Source organism: Orycteropus afer, unplaced genomic scaffold (genome assembly GCF_000298275.1).
Source record: "Orycteropus afer afer isolate SDZICR_OR568_19922 unplaced genomic scaffold, OryAfe1.0 scaffold00004, whole genome shotgun sequence".
NCBI lineage: Eukaryota > Metazoa > Chordata > Mammalia > Tubulidentata > Orycteropodidae > Orycteropus > Orycteropus afer.
In genome coordinates, this window is record NW_006921591.1 from 34632945 (window position 1) to 34651797 (window position 18853).

Genomic DNA, 18853 nt, shown 5'->3' on the forward strand with positions numbered 1-18853 from the left:
TTGGTGCATAAGTTTGAATAACAGTAGTATTAACTACTATTAATAATAGTACTATTAACTACTATTACTCAAATTTATGCACCAACCACCAAAGCCAAAGATGAGGAAACTGTTTAATGATATTAGGATTTTAAGTTTTTTCTGCTTCCCTTTTCCTGTGGGTTTTGTTTATTTGTTTTTGTCTTCAATTCTAGTCACTGTTTTTATCTCATTTTCACACTGAGAATATTCCTCATGTGCCTGGTGACATTTGGCTGCTTTCACCAAGCACGACACTGAACACTGACTACTGCCAGAAGGGCAAAGCTGCCAACTGAGGCAGTGAGGATCCAGTGGGCTTATTGAGAGTTTTCCTTTAATTTAATGCATGCTACACCAAAAACCAGCTGCCCCAAAGATAGCTTCACTCATACTTCTGGCTAAAACTCTATGCTCTCTGTTGACACTCCAATGGAAGAAATTGTCTGAGCCCCTCCAACTTTGTCAGGCAAATGTAGTTGCCAGTTTATATTGTTGTTGTTAGTTAGCATTGAGTTGGCCTCTGTCTCATGGCCATCTGATGCACAACAGAACCAAACACTGCCAGGTCCTGTACCATCCTCAAGATTTGTTGCAGGTCAGACCACTGTGATCTATATGGTTTTCACTGCCTAATTTTCAAAAGTGGATTGCCAGGCCTTATTTCCTAGTTTTTCTTAGTCTGGAAGCTCCATTGAAACCTGTTCAGCATCACTGCAACAGGCAAGCCTCTACAGACAGATATTTGTCTGGCAATTGAACCTGTTTTTCCCACATGAAAGATGAGAATTCTACCACTGATCCACCACCAATATTGCTAGTTTGTGTTCTCCATGGAAAATTAGTTCCCATAGTCTTTTCTACATGGCCTTTCTACATGGAAACATGTGAAGATTAGAGCTCACTTCACACATTCACACTCTCACTGTGACATACTCTCCTGACCTCACAATCATCTGTCAGGCCGAGGCAGTCCATTCAAGATAGATGTGGTCCTGATATGTTGCGCCAGTCACAAGGTCAGTACAGCTGTGCTCACGGACCTTCACAGTAACCCTCTGGAGAGCACATTGAGGCTCAGAGCTGGGTGTAGTGACAAAGCCTGAGTTCATGGAGAGCACTGCTGATGGCACTCACTTTTCCTTCTTTTATTCTGAAAATAGAATGCAGTTCCCAAGGGAACAGAAACCAGAGTTCTGTATGGAACTGCAGGCAGAGTGGTGAGGCCACAGAAAGAGCACCCAGAAGATGCTGTTCCTACTGCTTGGCTGTCTGCTGCCTGCTGCCAATGGGGAGAGCTGCTTCCGCTGCTGGCCTGAGCTGCCAGCACTGGTGGACTATGATCTGCAGGTTCTCTGGGGCACACCAGGGCCTCCTGCAGAGCTTTCCCAGAGCCTTCACACCCTTTTCATGGAAGAGCATGACATTAGCCACCCATGGTACCTCGGTGAGGCCCAGCCAGGAAACCAAGAACAGGGCTGCCCTCTTCACTCAGGCTGGGTTCTCCTTCCTTGACTATCCCTTGTCCTTATGTCCCAACCTCAGATCGTGACCACTTGGAAGAAGAAGCAGCCAAATTCTTCAATAACATAGATCTAGCCATTAAGAAATTACGGGATGGTGAGAAAACCATGTGCCTCAGGGCCCTGGGATTTTGTTGCCACTGTCTTCCCTCTCAGGCATTCGTTGAGGAGCCATCTGGCTGGGGGTTCTGAAGGGCTGTGAGGGTGGGATGCATGCAGCATGTGTGACTGTGTGCCTTATGGAGGCCCTGTCTAAAATTCAAGTGTGAGTTTCACTGTGAGCAAACTATAGAGTTGATTTCACCTATGAAGTATGGATAATAGGTCCCTGTACTTCTTACCTCTCCCAGATAAACTACTACTTTTGGATGAAATTGATACCTTCAAGAAGCTTTTTTCTGAGAGACTGAACAAGATATCAGAAGCACTGAAGGAAAAGGGTGAGAGGTGGGGCTGGCCCTGTCCATGACTGACCTGCACCTTCCCTGAAGACCCAAGGAGTACAAAATCCACTCTGCATCCTCCCTCCTCCCAAGGGGCCAGTGCTTGTTCATTCTTCCTGACCAGCCCCTCCACACTTTCTCCTTGCTCATGCACATACCCCCTCCCAGCTCTGTCTGCCTTCCCAGCAGCTCAGTATCTCTACCATCTCACCTTCCTGGGCAGCCTGCAACAAGTCCTGTGGTGAGTACTTTTGGTAGCCCAGCCCAGGTGGGGGATGAGAGTGCCTAGCTCCCTCTAAGACACCTGAACATCTCTCCCTCATAGACCTTCGTCCCCACATGGAGGTCATCAACTGTGTGAACTGCAAGAAACATTACCTCTCCTGCCATGATCCAACAGTCTGCCCAGGTCAGTGGTTGCCACCTTTCCTCCAGCCTCCTCCATCCCTGTGGTTTTGCCCAGTCCTGAGCTCTTCTTGTTCTTCATCTCCACCTGGGTGAGGGTGGCACCACCAGGATCTCCAAATTTCCACTGTCCATCTTAGACCTATAGGACCATTTGCCTCAAGGACCTCTCCCCAGAAGTCCCTTGGGTACTGAAAATGCACACATCTGAAAACTGTCCAAGCTCATCTCCACCCCAAGCCTGCTTCTCCTCAAGGGGCTGCTCAACATATGGCCTCACTTAAGCCTCAACCTCTTAAGGCAGGAATCACTAACCCGCTTGCTAGGCACATTCAATCACCAAGTCTTGCTCAACAGTTCTTAAATGTATTTCATTCCAACTTTCATGGCTTTTAGTCAGGCCTCCCCATCTCTCACCTGGATTTTGTCAGCCTTTTCTAACTAGCCTGCCTATTCCTCCTGGCAACATCTCACTCTGCATTCTGCTACCAAGAAGCAAATCAGTACATGTCACTACCTGTATATAACCTTCAGTGACTCCCTGCTGCCCCTAGACAAAACTCATGCTCTTTAGCCTTTGATCATCTCTTACCATTCACTTACTTCCTGGCCCTATTGAGCTGTCAACATTCTGAACATACAGGGAACTTCATGCTTCTGACCTTAATCATTCTTTCTCTTTACCCTCCGACTGTATGCTGAAGTGAACCTTATTTGTCTTTCAAAGTCCAACTCATAGGTCTTATTCACCAAGCTGCTCCCACACCCCACAGAGGCTCATCGTCCCTACCCATAACTGCTCCTACTATGTCTCACTTCTAGAACACTCCAGGATCTTTTTCTTGTCTCCCTTCTAGAGAACAGAGCCACTGTCTGCCCTCTCAAGTGCCCCTGGCACTTAGTCAGTAGGTTGTCTGTAAAAGTCTGCAAATGAATGAATGAACAAATTAAAGAAGGGAGGAATGAATGTATGACCTTCTTTTTGAACCCAACTTGCTTGATTTCTCTCCAAACACCTGGCTCCCACCTTTCATGTTCCCAGGCTGGAACTCCTTGGCCAAGTGGTGTACAAGCATGGGGATCATTCTGCTCCTGGCAGCCATAGCTGGAGGTGGGTGAGTGACTTCTACAAGCCCCAGCACTCTGAAAGGAAGATATACCTACTCCCTGACTGACACACTTCCTCCACTCTGTCTCCTGGCCCAGACTTTACTGGTTCTGGCACAAGAAGAAGAATCAGGAGGCAGAAAAGGTATTGGGAAGGTAGACCCCTGCCAAAATATAGGGCTCCCAAGGTAGGGAAAAGCAAAGACTGTATTCTGGGATGCCTGAGGATGGTAAGGTCTGGAGGTCTTGACTCTGGCCTCCTGGAGATCTAGAGTGAGTCAGGTACTAGGGCCCACATCAGGCCTCCTGGCAGACCAGATCCATTCAAGCTTCAAAGCTCCAAGCCCTGTCCTGATACACTGAGTGCCCTTCCTTACCTGACACTATCTTACTTCCACTCTGCTCTCCACACTTTGCCCTCTGGTCCCAGCCTATATAGATAGTCTCAACATGTTCCCTGGCCCTCTTGCTCTTGGCTTGTCCCACCTACAAAGGATCCCAACAGGAAGTCAGAGGGATGGAGGCAAGCAGGCAGGAAGTTAAGGTAGAATCTCCTGCTTCTGGTCTGCAGGAACAAGGCCGGCTGGGAGTGTCCTTCAAATGAACTGAGGTCACAGTTCTGGTCAGGAAGCTTTCACTCATATCTGGGATATGGTAACTATCCCTCCCCTACTCCTTCTGACCTGGGGTGGCAACAGCTCTGCAGGTCTGAGGCCCCAGAAGACTATATAATCTCTGTGGTTTCCTCACACACATGCATTTGTAAATGGTCCCTTTATTAAAACATCTAAACAGCATCCTAATGAGACTGTGACACCTGATTCTTGTTGGAACCGAGATGTGTCCATCACATAATACTATAGAGTGGGGACTTTTCTATCAGCATGCCCTCACCATCTTCCAGTGACCTGACTTCTCCCTCCGCTGGCCAAAACTTGCTTCCCCAATGCCACCTCCCTCCTTCTCTAGAAACTTTACTTACCTACTGTGCTGGTCCAGGCAGTGGTAATCTCACAGATTCATACCAACTTTTCCTAGCTCCAAGACACTAGACTAGTGCAAGAGTGTCCTGAGTTTCTCAAGGCTCCAGTACAGGAGTCCCCATGGAATGGAGAAGAGAGAACAGCTAAAGCCTTCTGTAAGAGCAGGAGTAAGCAAATGAGCATCATAAAACAGGCTCCAGTCACAACAACAGCAACTCTCCATGTATACCAGACACAACCTTACACTATCTTAAATGGCAGCTGGAGCAGAAGAGCAACACAGAAAAGTACAGGGAGTTGGAGGTGCTATCCTGGCATTGCACCTGGGCAGTCTAGGGAAGGTTTTCTGAGGTGCTGTCTTAAACATGTGTGAGCTACCAGGGAGGGGCATAGGAGGAAATGAGAGTGTTTCTGAATGAAAGTTCAGAACTGCAGAGGGAGAAAGATATGAGAGACCATGATGAATTCAGTAAAATCTCCCTCCTCCACAGCTGGAGTGGGAGGTACACATAGTGTGGTGAGCCGAAAGGCCATTGGAGTTCCAACAGACCTGGGCAACAGACCTGTGTGAATGCCAGGGTACAGGAGAGTAGATATGGAAGAACACCAGTGCTGGGGCAACCCCCAGATCAGGCCACTTACAAGGGAGTTGAGATGCCTAATTCCACCCTGCTCCTCCCATCCTTTCTGCTTCAGATGATGAGGAAGAGTGAAAGTGCTTTAAGAAAGTCTAGAGTATTCCAAACACATGGGGGCTGGCAGTAACAATTCTGGATGAGCAAGCCAGAGTTTCCCAGGTTGCCTTGGATTTCCAGAAGACAAATGGCACTCCTTGGATGTCCTGGCAGAGGTGTACTTATTATTATTATTATTATCATTATTATTATTATTTTAAATTACACCATTACCTCAAATGTATCCAGGACAACCATTGCTGGTGCATGAAGTAAAAGAGAAGACCAGGGATATAATATATGAGAAGTATGAGATTGTGTGTCTGGATGTCGTAATATGGATCTCATCAATAAGTTTTTATTATTTGTGGACATATTTGTATGGAAACTAGATACTGATTTCTGCTAGCATTAGAAAGGTCAAGCAAATTGAAATCAGGTAAACCTTGGTTAAAATAGTGGCTCTGGAAGATTTCTGCTTCTAGTTTTTATAGAGCAGATATAGCAGATGGAGAGTCATGCCAAAGAAAACTAGAAAAACTATACAGAACACATACAAACAGACACTAGTCTGGTTTTGAATTACTAGAAGAGTTATTTCTCCAAGGCCAATATCCTGGAAGAAAGGAGGCTTTCTGAGGTAAGCATTGTGTTTTACAGCATCATCCCCTGGATATAGGCCAAGCCTTCAGATCTGAGTTGAGAGAGTGAGGAATTGGGCTGAGGAAGATATGGATATAGAGTGTATGGATAGAGTTTTCAGCAATATCATGGGGCTAAGGAGAAAAAGAAAAAAAAAAGGAGTTCTCTCTTGCCAAGACAGAAAATAAAGCATTCAGATGCTTAAAAGAAGGAAGATGAAAGAAGTAAACCAAATACATAGGCATCCATTTTCCCTTCAAGACTCTTGCCCAGTTTAGGTGGTATGGGGCTAAAGACAAAGGAACCAAGCAGAAAATATATGAAACAAAGTTTATCAGAATTGAGATGCTAGGGAAATAAAAATTGAAATTCATGACCCACATATGAGGATGAACTTAGATAAACAACTACAGGAACTCTAAGGAGCACAGTTCTACTCTGACACATAAGGGAGCACTGTGAGTAGGAGTCACCTCAACAGCAACTGGTAGTGGCAGTAGATTGGTTGGGAAAGCTGTACATTATAGAGTATGAAACTCAACCTCAAAACAGCTCAGCCCCACACATAATTAAAAAGATCTGCTCTTATTCCACATTGCTGGAGGATAGGGTAAATAATATCCTCTACACAAAAATAATATCATCTAGAGCCACTACAATGTTCCATTTATAATGCCTGGCATTCAGACATTAGTAAGCATACTAAGAAGCAGAATTTGAAAACAAAAAAAAAAAAAAAAGAAAAGAAACTAGTGATACAGATATTGGAGTTATTAGAACTGAATTTTAAAATAACTGTGATTAAATAGAGGAGCTTTGGTGGTGTACTGGTGACTGCTAACCAGAAGACTGGCAGTTCAAACCCACCAGCCACTCCTCAGAAGCTTAGAAGGAAGACTAGGCAATCCACTTCTGTAAAGGTACTTTGTCAGAAACCCAGGGAGGGGTTGCTGTGAGTTGGATTTTTTTGTTTAGGATTAATGTATTCAAAAACATATAAAATGCCTTCCCATAAATGATGCTAGAGTGACTGGACATTGATAAGTAAAAATTAACCTCTACCTGTCTCACACATAAAAACTAACTCAAATAAAATTAAAAAATTAACTCAAAATGGATCATGTATTTAAATGTAAAACATAAACTTTTAAGGGGAAAAAAATGGAGGAAAATCTTCAGAATCTAGGACTAGGTGAAGAGTTCTTACATAAGAACACAGTTCATAAAAGGAAAAGTTGGTAAATTGGATTTCATCAAAATTTAAAGTTTTTGCTTCATAAAAGAGACTGCTAATTGAATAAAAAGACTGATGGGAAAATTTGCAAGTAATTTATCTGACAAAAAAACTAGTATGTAGAATAAAGAACTTACAAAACTCAGCTGTGGAAAAAAACAGAATTTTTCTTTTTGCCAATTAGAAAATAGGCAAAATATCTGAAGAGATATTTCACAGAAGAGTATATACAGATGGCAAATAAGCACATGAAAAACTATTGTACATCAGTAACTATTAGAGAAATCCAAATAAAAGTGGCAATGACTTATCTTTACACACCTATTGTTGCTTGTCTCCATCAAATCAACTTTGACTCAGCAACCCCATGTCACAAAGTAAAACTGTCCCATAGAGTTTTTAGGCTGTAATTGTTATGGGAGCAGATGACCAAATCATTCTTCTACAGAACCACTGGATGGGTTCAAACCTTTAACTTTTTTGGTTAATAGCTAAACACTTAACCATTTTGCAACCAGGCCTCCCTTCACACACTTATTAGAGTGACTTAAGGTATTTGACTACTAACCAGAAGGCTGGCAGTTCAAACACACCAGCAACTCCTCAGAAGGAAGATTAGAAAATCTTCTTCCATAAAGACACTGCCTTGGAAACCCAAAGAGGGGTTGCTATGAGTCGGATCTGACTCAACTGCAGTGAGTTTGGTTTTTGGTTTGTGGATAAAAAATACAATGCCAAATGGTGTTGAAGAGTAAGTGGGTCTCTCAGACAATTCTGGACAAAATGTAAAATGTTACAGCTATTGTATGGTTTGTGTGTGTGTGTGTGTATGTGTGCACATGCACATGAACCCCCCAAATCCAGAGGTTTCTGGGAGATTTCACCAGCAGGATACCCAGGTGGCCCTACTCTTAGCCAATGAGCAAGTACCAGAAGCATTCCTGCTGATGAGCAGGAGAGTCTTCATAATGCTATATATCAAGACACTGGGCATATTTTTGCATTTACTCAAGCCTGCATATCCAATCTGGAGCAGATATGACAAGAACCCAAAGTTCCCCACCAGGACTCCATCCTGTCATGGTTCTCACTTCCCCTGCCAGTCATCACTTTCACCTCCCAGCCCTAGCTTTTGTTACCCCAAAATTTGGGCTCATGCCTTGTTTTGTTGTTGATATGTGCCGTCGAGACGGACCTGACTCATAGTGACCCCTCCTTGGGTTTCTGAGGCAGTATCACTAAAGAAGTAGATTGCCCAACCTTCCTTCTGAGGAGTGACTGGTGAATTTGAACCACAAGCTTTCTGGTTAGCTGTCAAGTTGCCTTAGGCACTATGCTACCAGAGCTCATGTCTGGGGCAATGCAAATTCTATTCAGTCACACCCAGAGAGAAAAAGAGTTTAATCACTCATACATAAGCAGGGAAAGGACAGAGTTTCAGAATATTCTAAAAGTCTACCCTCCCCACGTGATTAAAAACAGGGTTAATATAGGAACTCTGGTGGCAAAATGGATAAGGCATCCAGCTGTTAACCAGAAGGTCAGTGGTTCAAAGCCACTTCCAGCTGATCTGTGGGAGGAAGATGGAGTGATCTACTTTCTTAAATATGTATAGCCTCCAAAACCCAATGGGGGTCTCTATGAGTTGGAATTGACTTGATGACAGTGAGTTTGCTTTTATAAGTTCAGCTAGAACTTATAATCATGTGTACATATACCATTCTCAAGAACGGGTCTCTATAACCCATGAAAAGGAAAAAAGAAAAAAAAAAAAAAAAGAGGCTCCTAAGCTATGGCTATGCATTAACTCTTAGCTCTGTAAGGCATCAAAACCAAGTGGACTCTTTTTTTTTTTTTCTCAAGCCTGACTTCTCTGGAATATGTTAGGCTATATTCTTGGAGCCTGTTGGTTTTGTGCCTTTGGGGATCAAGTGCTCATTTCTGAGGATATTTGGTTGACTCTCCTGCTTTTGTCTCCAAACACACCATATGTTTCCCTTCCTCCCATCTGTAGTCACACTGAGCACTACCCTCAATGAAATGTAACTCATATATGTCCTGGCTCCACTCTGATCACCTCTGTTGTGCAGGAGAGAAGGCATCTGACCTTAATGTCATTTCTACTATATGCCAATGATTTCTCACTTTACCTCATTTAACTGTAAAAAATACTGAGTCTACATTACAACTCTCTTTTTGCAGATGAGTTTCAGGCAGATTATTACTTATACAGCTACTTCTTTTTTCCAAAGAGCATTCCAGACTTTTCCATGAAGTCTGAAAGTCGAAAAGTAGATGAGAAATCTGAAATTACAGTGAAGTCTCCCCCATCTCTTTCCTGCATTCCTATTCCAGTAGCCATAGTATATTTCCTCTACAGGTGGTCATTTTTATCAACTGAAAAGATGCAATCTGGCCTGATCACACATGTTCCATTTCTTCTGCCATTGTCTGGTCTTCAGTGAAAAATTTCATTTATGAATGTTCATTGGTATTCTAAATCAATTTACTCATTTTTTTTTTTAATTTCTAATTTATTAAGCAGCTATTCAATTGCCAGGCACTGTGCCACCTACCTTATATAATTCCCAATGGTTCATAAAATAACTCCATGAGAAAAGTTCCTTTCCCACTAGATAGATTTTAAACCCCAACTTTGCACCTGTCAGCTGGCACACTAAAGTGAGGAAATGCATGTGCATACCTACTGACATACACACCCTCAGAATCTGCAAGATTCTTAGATATCATATCTCAGACCAAGGCTCAGAAATGTTAAGTGGCCCAAGTTCACTCAGTTAGTTCATGAGTTGAGATTTGGATTGAGGCCTACCTGCCTTTAAAGATTCTGTAGCAAGCTTTCCTTCTTATACTCTGACTTCCTGATGAAACTGATGTATGTAGGCAAGTGAGAGGAGCACCAAAAAGACATAGAGACAATTTGAGAAAATAGAACATTAGCAGAAGCAAGAAAAACTACTGGAAAATACAAATGGAAGGCCCATTCTGTAAGCGAAAAGGCCTTTAACATTATACGGTGCTAACTGACTAGGATGCCATTTACTTGAAGAAAGAGGTATTTAAACAGAGTAGAAGTTATTTGCTTTCAGCTAAGCATCAGTATTTTTCTCTGACTTAGGAAATTCAAAAGCCTTTCATTTATATTTGTTGTTTACGTGTAAGAGATAGGGGCATTACAATTATCAAAATGCCTATATAGAGACTGTGGCACCATCAGACACTCATGAAGACAGAGCCCATGTTCTGCAAATGCATAAAGCCTCCTGCCAAAATGAGTTTTCTGGGAAGCCATAGTCATCTGGAAGGATTGGCTGTAACACAACAGTGGAGATTTGTCACTGTCTTCTTCCCTCCCCATTCCTGGCCAAAGAACAGCATCCTGCACATTTGCAACCTAGTTTGCATCCTCAAAGGTTCCCTGGTGGGGCAGTTAAAACTTTGGGTTGTTAACCAAAAGTTTGGCAGTTTGAACCAACCAGCCACTCAGTGAAAGAATGACATGCCCATCTGCTTCTGTAAAGATTTACAGCATTGCAAACCCTACCGGGCAGTTCTATTCTATTATATAGAGTCACTCTGAGTCAGAATCAACCGAGAGGCAGTAGATTTAGTTTGGGGTTGAGTTCTCAATCCCCTAAGAAACACATTTTCCATCACAATGGATGTTGCTCTCTCCATTTCACATCCTAGCTCTGCCTTCTTCCAGGGACCTCTTTCTTCTTGGTGTCAGTGGGATGTACCAAATCTTCTAACTGAGAAATGAGAATAAGACCTGTGTGTGTATGTGTGCATTTGAATTATGGTGTTCATGAAGAATATTGAAAATACCATGTACTGCCAGAAGAAGGAACAAATCTTTCTTGGAACAAGAGCAGCCAGAACACTCCTAGAAGCTAGAATGGCCAAACTTTGTCTCTGGTCCTTGGTCATGTTATCAGAAAGGCCAAGTCCCTGGAGAAGGATATCATGTTTCATACAGCAGAGGATCAGCAAAAAAAAAAAGGGAAGACTCTCAACAAGATAGACTGACATGATGATTGCAATGATGGACTCAAGCATAGAAACAATTGTGAAGATGGTGCAGGACAAGGCAATGTTTCTTATGTGGGATCACTTTGAATCAGAACCAACTAGATGGCACCTAACAACATGTATATATGTGTGTGTTAGGAAGGTGACAATTAGGAGCAACAGGAAGATCCCTCAGAGACCACATAGAGTCGACTCCCTTGATTCTCAAAAGAAGAAACTGAGGTGCATAGAGGGAAGGTACTCAGTCCCCTGTGTCTCCTGAGTCCTTGCTTAGTGATATTTCCCCTGTGACATGACTCTTCTTCAGAAATGGTGATATTTCTATTTCAAAATTATAGAAACAGAGAAAGTCAGGCCTAGAAACACCCTAGAGGGTATTACTCTCTGGAGATTACTGCTCCAGCTGCACTGACAAAATGACTTTAAGAAAGGGATTTGATTCTAGAATTTTTTTTACTTTTGGGGACCAATCCTTGTTTGTTAAAACAGTAAATTGAATATTGAGGGTGAGAGTGGACAATCAGTCAGGGAAGCAAATATCAACTCCATAAAAGCAAGCAGTGTTGAACTGGATAACTTATTAAGCAACTGCTGCCTGCCAGGCACTTGATCAACATTAGCCTTTTTCAATCTTCACCACAACCTCATGAACCTGTTATTTCCATTTTGCAGATGAGTGAGCCAAAGTTCAAGAGGTTGGGTCACTTGCTCAAAGTCACACAGATGGTCAATGATCAATAAGTAAGCTGAATCTGTTCCCACTTGTTACAGTGAGGGGGCCACAGCCTAATTGACTCATCTCAGAAAGGGAAAGGAAAAGATAGGATATTTATGATGTTTGGTGATCTGATTCAAAGATGACCTTTCAATGTAAGAGGTCTAGCTGGGATTTGAAAAAAAAAAAATCTTAATATACTTATTTAGGTTTGGAGGACACAGCAAAGAAATATTGTGAAACAAGTCTTTAAGAGTAAACAGTCCTTTGAGGAGCCCATTTGAAAAACCTATTTTTCCTGAAAGTGGTGATTTGCACTTTTGAGGGAAAATTGAGTAGTTCATTTTCAGATAAATGGATTTTCAGGAAGTTCCTAAAACAAACAGAGTTGTTTGCAAATTGTCTTAGTTACCAAGTGCTGCTATAACAGAAATACCATAAATGAGTAGGTTTAATGAACAGAAATTTATTTTCTCATAATTAGGCTGCCAGAAGCTCAAATTCAGAGTGCTGTCTCTAGGAGAAGGCTTTTCTCTTTCAGTTCTGGAGGAAGGTCTTTGTTACTTTTGAGCTTCTGTTCCTTGACAATCTTCATGTGGCTTGCAATCTCTCTTCCCCCATCTATCTTCACTAGCTTGTGCGCTATGAACTTTCCAAGGAGGTTAAAATTTCCTCTTGAGTAGATAACAAAAACAAAAAAAAAACTTCCCCAGAGGCCTAGGCAGACATGAACATTTATTCAGAATAGAAACAAAGAGAATCAGGAGAGAAAGGATTTAAAGGATAAAGAAAGCTGGCTTACAAATGTTGCTAGCAATTCAGTGTCCAGTGGTGATATCCAACTTCCAGTGTCCTACTTTGGGGGAATATTTATATCAGAGTTTGAAGAACTGAGGATGGGGGCTATGTGAATGGGAGTGATGGGCTACACAATTGGCTTCAGACTTGGTGGCCCCAGGTCCTGATCAGGAAGGGACACCAGACAGTGCCCTATGTCCACCACCTGTGTGTGCTCTGAAAAGATGCTGCTGTTTAGCAATCTTTATGGCTTAAAACTATTCTACCAAACAAAAAACAAACTCACTGCTGTCACGTCAGATCTGACTCATAGTGAACCCTCATTGAGTTTCTGAGGCAGTATCATTATGGAAGTAGATTGCCCAATCTTCCTTCTGAAGAGTGGTTGTTGGGTTTGAACCACCAGCCTTCTAGTTAGCAGTCAAATGCCATAGGCACTATGCCACTAGAGCGCCAAAACTATTCTAAGGATGGGTTACTATGTTACAGGGAATATTGTTAATACCTGACAGGGTGGAGCAGGGGAAAAAACGACAAGGAGAGAGAGGGGAAATGGTTTGTATCTCTTACAAGCATGGCTAAACAAAATGGAATCTGAGAGCCATTTTGGAGGGTTGCAGTTACTGACCATACAGCTGACTTGTTTAATCTCTTTAATATCTCAAAAGACTTAAGACACATCTTTCACTAATACTTCCTCATTAAAATATTCTCAAATGGGGTTATAACCACTACTGGGGTAGGATTTACAACACATATTTTTTTTGGAGACACAATTCAATCCATAATACAAGTTAATTTTCTTGGGCAAGAATTTTCTTCAGAATATAAGTAAAGTTAATGCTGAATATGGAATAGTAAAGTCATAGTAATGTAGACATTAAGCTGTGTTTATAGATGACTTCATTTTTCACTCCCTGTTCCTGAATTTCCTCATCAGAAAAATGAGTCTTTATGTATTTATTTAAGATAATACCTATAAAAGGTTTAAAGGAATACCTGGCATTTAGTATGTGATAGATAAATATTTGCTAGTATCACTTTCATTATAGAATATCTCAGCTATCATGTCTCCAGAACTAGTCTAAAGTCTAACTATGCTGAGCTATTTTTTTTATTTGTTTTTATTGTGATAAAATATGCATAAGTTTTACCATTTTAATCATTTTTAAGTGTACAGTTAAGTGGCATTAAGTACTTTGACAATATTGTCTAACCAACATCACTATATTTTTCCAGAATTTTTTATCATCCCAAACAGTAACTCAGTACTCATTGGGCACTAACTTCCTATTTCTACCTCTTCCCATTCCTAGATAACCTGTATCCTATTTTCTCATCACTCCAAATAGAAACTCAATACCCAGTGAGTAATAACTCCCTATTTTTAAATGCTTATAACTTCTAGTCTACTTTCTGCCTTTATGAACTTGCTTATTCTAGATACTTTATACAAGTGGAATCATACAGTATTTGTTCTTTTGTGTCTGGTTTATCTCACTTAATGTTTTCAAGAGGCTTCCATGTTGTAGCATGTGTCAGAACTGTATTCCTTCTTAGGACTAAATAATAATCCATTGTATTTATATACCACATATTTTATTCTATTCATTTGTTGATGGAAACTTGAGTTGTTTCCAACTTTTGGCTATTGCAAATAATGCTGCAATGAACATTGGTATACAAGTATCTGTTTGAGCCCCAGGTTTCAATTATTTTCAGAATATAGCTAGGAGGTGAATTGCTGAGTAATATGGTAATTTGAAGAGTTCTGGTGGTACAGTGCTTAAGGAGATTGGTGGTTCAAACCCACCAGACACTCCACAGAAGGAAAAGAGGGCAAACTTCTGTTAAGATTTACTGCCTCAGAAACCCAATGCAGGCCACTGTAAGTTGGAATCAACTCAATGGCAATGGGGTTATGATAATTCTATGTTTACCTTTTGAAAGAACTACCAAACTCATTTCCATAATGTTTACACTATTTTACAATCCAAAGCCCATCTGCAAAGAGGCTTCCAATTTTTCAATTTCTTGGCTGATATGTTTTTTTCTGTTTTTTGAAAATAACCATCTTGATGAGTGTGAAGTGGTGTGTCACTGTGGTAACAACTCTCATTGCCTTAATGACTAATGATAATGAGGACACTTTCATGTATTTATTGGTCATTTTTCTATCTTGTATAGAGAAATGTCTATTCAAATCCCTTGCTCATTTTTAACAGGGATCTTTGGTTTTTGTTGTTATTGTTGAGTTGTATAAGTTCTCTGTATAGACAAGATATTATTCCCTTACTAGATATTGTTGTTGTTTTTAGGTGCTGTCAAGTGAGTTCCAACACATAGTAAATCTATGTACAACAGAATCAAATATTATCCAGTCTTGTTCCATTCTCACAATGCTTGAATCCATCATCACAGTCATTGTGTCAATCCATCTTATTTAGGGTCGTCACCTTTTTTGCTAACCTTCTACTTTATCAAACATGATATCCTTCTCCAGGGATTGGTCCCTCCTGAAAACATGACCAAGTATAAGAGACAAAGTCTGGCTATTCTCACTTCTAAGGATCATTCTGGCAGTACTTCCTCCAAGACAGATTTGTACAATCTTCTAGCAGTCCATAGCTGTGGTAGTTAAGTTCTGTGTCAGTTTAGCTGGACCTGATTTTGAGTGGCTGGGCAGCTGTATGTAGTTATCCCCCATGATGAAATGTAATCAACTCCATGGTGGAATTTACTGAGTAGCTGCCTTAGAGATGTGGTCTGCTTTCAGCATATAAGAAGATAGTTTTGAGGAAGGTCTCCAGCTTTTTGGCATGCTTGGATCCTGCATTTGGCCAAGTCATCAGTGAGTGACCTGTCATGTTGTCTGCTGATCTTGGGACTGCCTCTGGACTGGAACAAGTGGCCTGACATGTTGTTTGATAACCTTGGGACTGTACCATTTTACTTGTCAACCTTGGCTTTTTTAGGCTCAGCAGCCAGCAGCCTAAGTTAAGATAAACCTCTAGCTTCAGTGGGCCAGGAGTAAGAGACAGAGCTGAAGCCAAAGGTTGAGGGGCACAGCTCTGGAGCTTGGCACTTTGCCCTAGGACTTTTAACCTCCTAAACTACAAGGGAATGAATCCCTGTTTCTTCAAACCATCCACCTGTGATATTCCTGTTCGAGTGGCACTGACCAAAATAATGGTACTCTGAATATTCTTAATCAACACCACAACTCAAATACATCATTCTTCTGTGGTCTTCATTGTCCAGCTGTGGCATACATATGAGGCTATTGGAAATATCATGGCTTGGATCAGACACACCTTAGCCTCCACAGTGACATCTGTGCTCTTTAACATTTTAAAGTTTTTTGCTGCATATTTTTGCCCAATGAAATATCTTGTTTGATTTCTTGAACTCTACTTCCATCTAGGTGTTGATTATGGATCCAATTGAAATTAAATCTTTGACAACTTTAATCTTTTTTCCATTTATAATGATGTTGCATATTGGTCCAGTTGCAATGATTTCTGTTTCTTCATGTAGAGATGTAATCCATACTGAAGGCTGAATCTTTAATGTTCATCAATAAATGCTTCAAGTCATTTTCACTTTCAGCAAGCAAGGTTGTGTCACCTGCATACCACAAGTTGTTAATGAGTCTTCCTCCAATCCTGATGCTGTGGTCCAGCTTCTCAGGTTGTTTGCTCAGCATGCAGATTGAATAAGTGTGGTGAAAGTTATGACTCTGACACATATTTTCCTAATGTTAAACCATGTAGTATTCCCTTTTTCTGTTTGAAGACTGCCTCTTGGTTTATGTACAGGTTCTTCATGAGTACAATTAAGTGTTCTGGAATTACCATTCTTCATAGCATTATCTATAATTTTTTATGATTCACACTGTCAAATGTTTTTGCATAGTCAATAAAACATAGACAAATATCTTTCTGAGATTCTTTGCTTTCAGCCCATTGTTGTTGTTGTTATGTGCCGTCGAGTCAGCCTTGACTCATAGCGACCCCTCCTTGGGTTTCCGAGGCAGTATCACTATGGAAGTAGGATTGCCCAACCTTCCTTCCGAGGAGTGGCTGGTGGGTTTGAACTGCCAGCCTTCTGGTTAGCAGTCAAGTGTCTTAGCCACTATGCTACCAGAGCTCCTTTTTCACCCCATATTCATCTTATATCAGCAATGATGACCAATATGTGACTTATAAATATTTTCTCCCTCTCTGTGGGGTGGATTTTTTTTTTTTTAAACTCTCTTGATAGAGTCTTATGTTAAGCAAAATTTTAGTTTGGATAAAGTCCAATATATCTGTTTTTTAATTCATTGCCTGTGCTTTTGATGTCCTATCTAAGAACCAACTGCCAATTCCAAAGTCATGAAGATTTTCCCCCACTTTCTTCTACTTATTATGTAGTTTTAGCCCTTAAGTTTAGGTCTTTGATCCATTTTGAATTTATTTATTTATATAATGTAAGGCAAAATTTCAACCTCATTCTTCTGCATGAGAATATCCAGTTTTTGCAGTACCATTTGTTGAAAAGCTACACTTTCCCTATTGAATAGTCTTGGCACTCATAAAAAAAAAAAAAAAAAAAAAATTGACAAAAAAAACACAATTGACCAGATGTGTAAAAGTTTATTCCTGGACTCTAAATTCTATTCCATTGGATATTATGTCTATCCTTATGCCAGAAACAGTATTTTGATTACTATAACTTAACGTAGTTCCTAAGGCACTTGAATGCTAACCAGACGGCTGGCAGTTCAAACCCACCAGGAAGGAAGGTTGGGCAATCTACTTCCGTAGTGACACCACCTCAGAAACCCAAGGAGAGTTCTCTATTAGTCGGGTCTGACTCCACAGCACATAACAACAACTTAACCATTAAGTTTAAGGAGCCTGATGGTGCAAGACTTAAGCACTTGGTTGGTAACCAAATGTTAGCAGTGTTTTCAAACATATTCAGTGGCTCCATGGTAGAAGAAGGTGCACTATACTTGGCTGGAAAGATTCAAAACAGCTGAGAAAACTCTATGGGGCTGTTCTATTCTGCCAGATGGGGTTGCTATGTGTCAAAATCAATTCAATAGCATCTAACAACAACAACAAATAGTAAGTTTGGTAATTGGAAAGTGTTAGTCCTCTAATTTTGTTCTTCTTTCTCAATATTGTTTTAACTATTTGGGGTCAATTGCATTTCCATATGAATTTGAAAATTTGTTTTTCCCTTTCTGGGAAAAAAAAATAGCTTTTGAAATTTTGATAGGGATTGCCTTAAACCTGTAGATTATTTTGAGGAATACTGACATCTTAACAATCTTAGATATTCCTACCCATGAACATGGAATATCTTTCCACTTATTTAGGTTTTTAATTTCTTTCAGCAATGTTTTGTAATTTTCAGGGTACATGTCTTTCACCAGTGTGGTTAAATTTGCTACTAGGTATTTTATTGGCCAATGAAAACCTTATGAATAGTAGAAGAACTTTTTTCTAACATAGTGTTGGAAGATGAGCCCCTCAGGTTGGAAGGCAATCAAAATGTGACTGAGGAATGGATGCCTCCTCAAAATAGAGTGGACTTAAATGATGCGGGTGGAATAAAATTTTCAGGACTCTCACTTGTTGATATGGCATGACTCAAATTGAGAAGAAACAGCTGCAAACATCCATTAATAATTAGAACATGGAATGTACAAGTGTGAACTTAGGAAAATTGGAAGTCAACAAAAAATGAAATGGAATGTATAAAGATTGTTATTCTAGGCATTATTGTTGTTGTTGCTAAGTGACACTAAGTCAGCTCCAATTCATAGCGACCCTATATACAATAAAAGAAAACACTGCCTGGTCCTACACCATCCTTGCTATGCTTGAGACGTTTATTGCAGCTGTTGTGTCAATCCGTCTCATTGAGGGTTTTCCACATTTATGTTAACCCTCTACTTTACCAAGCATGATACACATCTTCAGGGACTGGTGACTTCTAACCAGTAACAAAACCAAAGTAGGTGAGATTAAGTCTGGCCATTCTTGCTCCTAAGGAGCATTCCAGCTGCACTTCCTCCAGCACTGATTTGTTTGTTCTTCTGGCAGTTCATGGTATTTTCAGTGTTCTTTGCCAAAATCCTGGTTCAAAAGTATCAACACTTCTTGAGTCTACCTTATCCACTGTACAGCTTTTACATGCATTAAGGCAATTGAAAATACCATGGCTTAGGTTAGGTCCACCTTAGTCATCAAAGTGACATCTTTG

The 18853-nt window shown here is 40.7% G+C and overlaps 1 protein-coding gene across 1 annotated transcript in view; it reads left to right on the forward strand.

The window, feature by feature from the left end:
• The first annotated feature begins 1266 nt into the window (after positions 1 to 1266).
• The window catches only part of TEX51 (testis expressed 51), a 30574-nt gene continuing 12987 nt past the window's right edge, over positions 1267 to 18853 (forward strand). Inside the window, exons 1-4 of the mRNA XM_042780535.1 lie at positions 1267 to 1411; positions 1564 to 1638; positions 1892 to 1981; positions 2310 to 2393. Coding sequence (XP_042636469.1) covers positions 1267 to 1411; positions 1564 to 1638; positions 1892 to 1981; positions 2310 to 2393 — 394 coding nt within the window. The remainder of the gene's footprint in view (positions 1412 to 1563; positions 1639 to 1891; positions 1982 to 2309; positions 2394 to 18853) is intronic.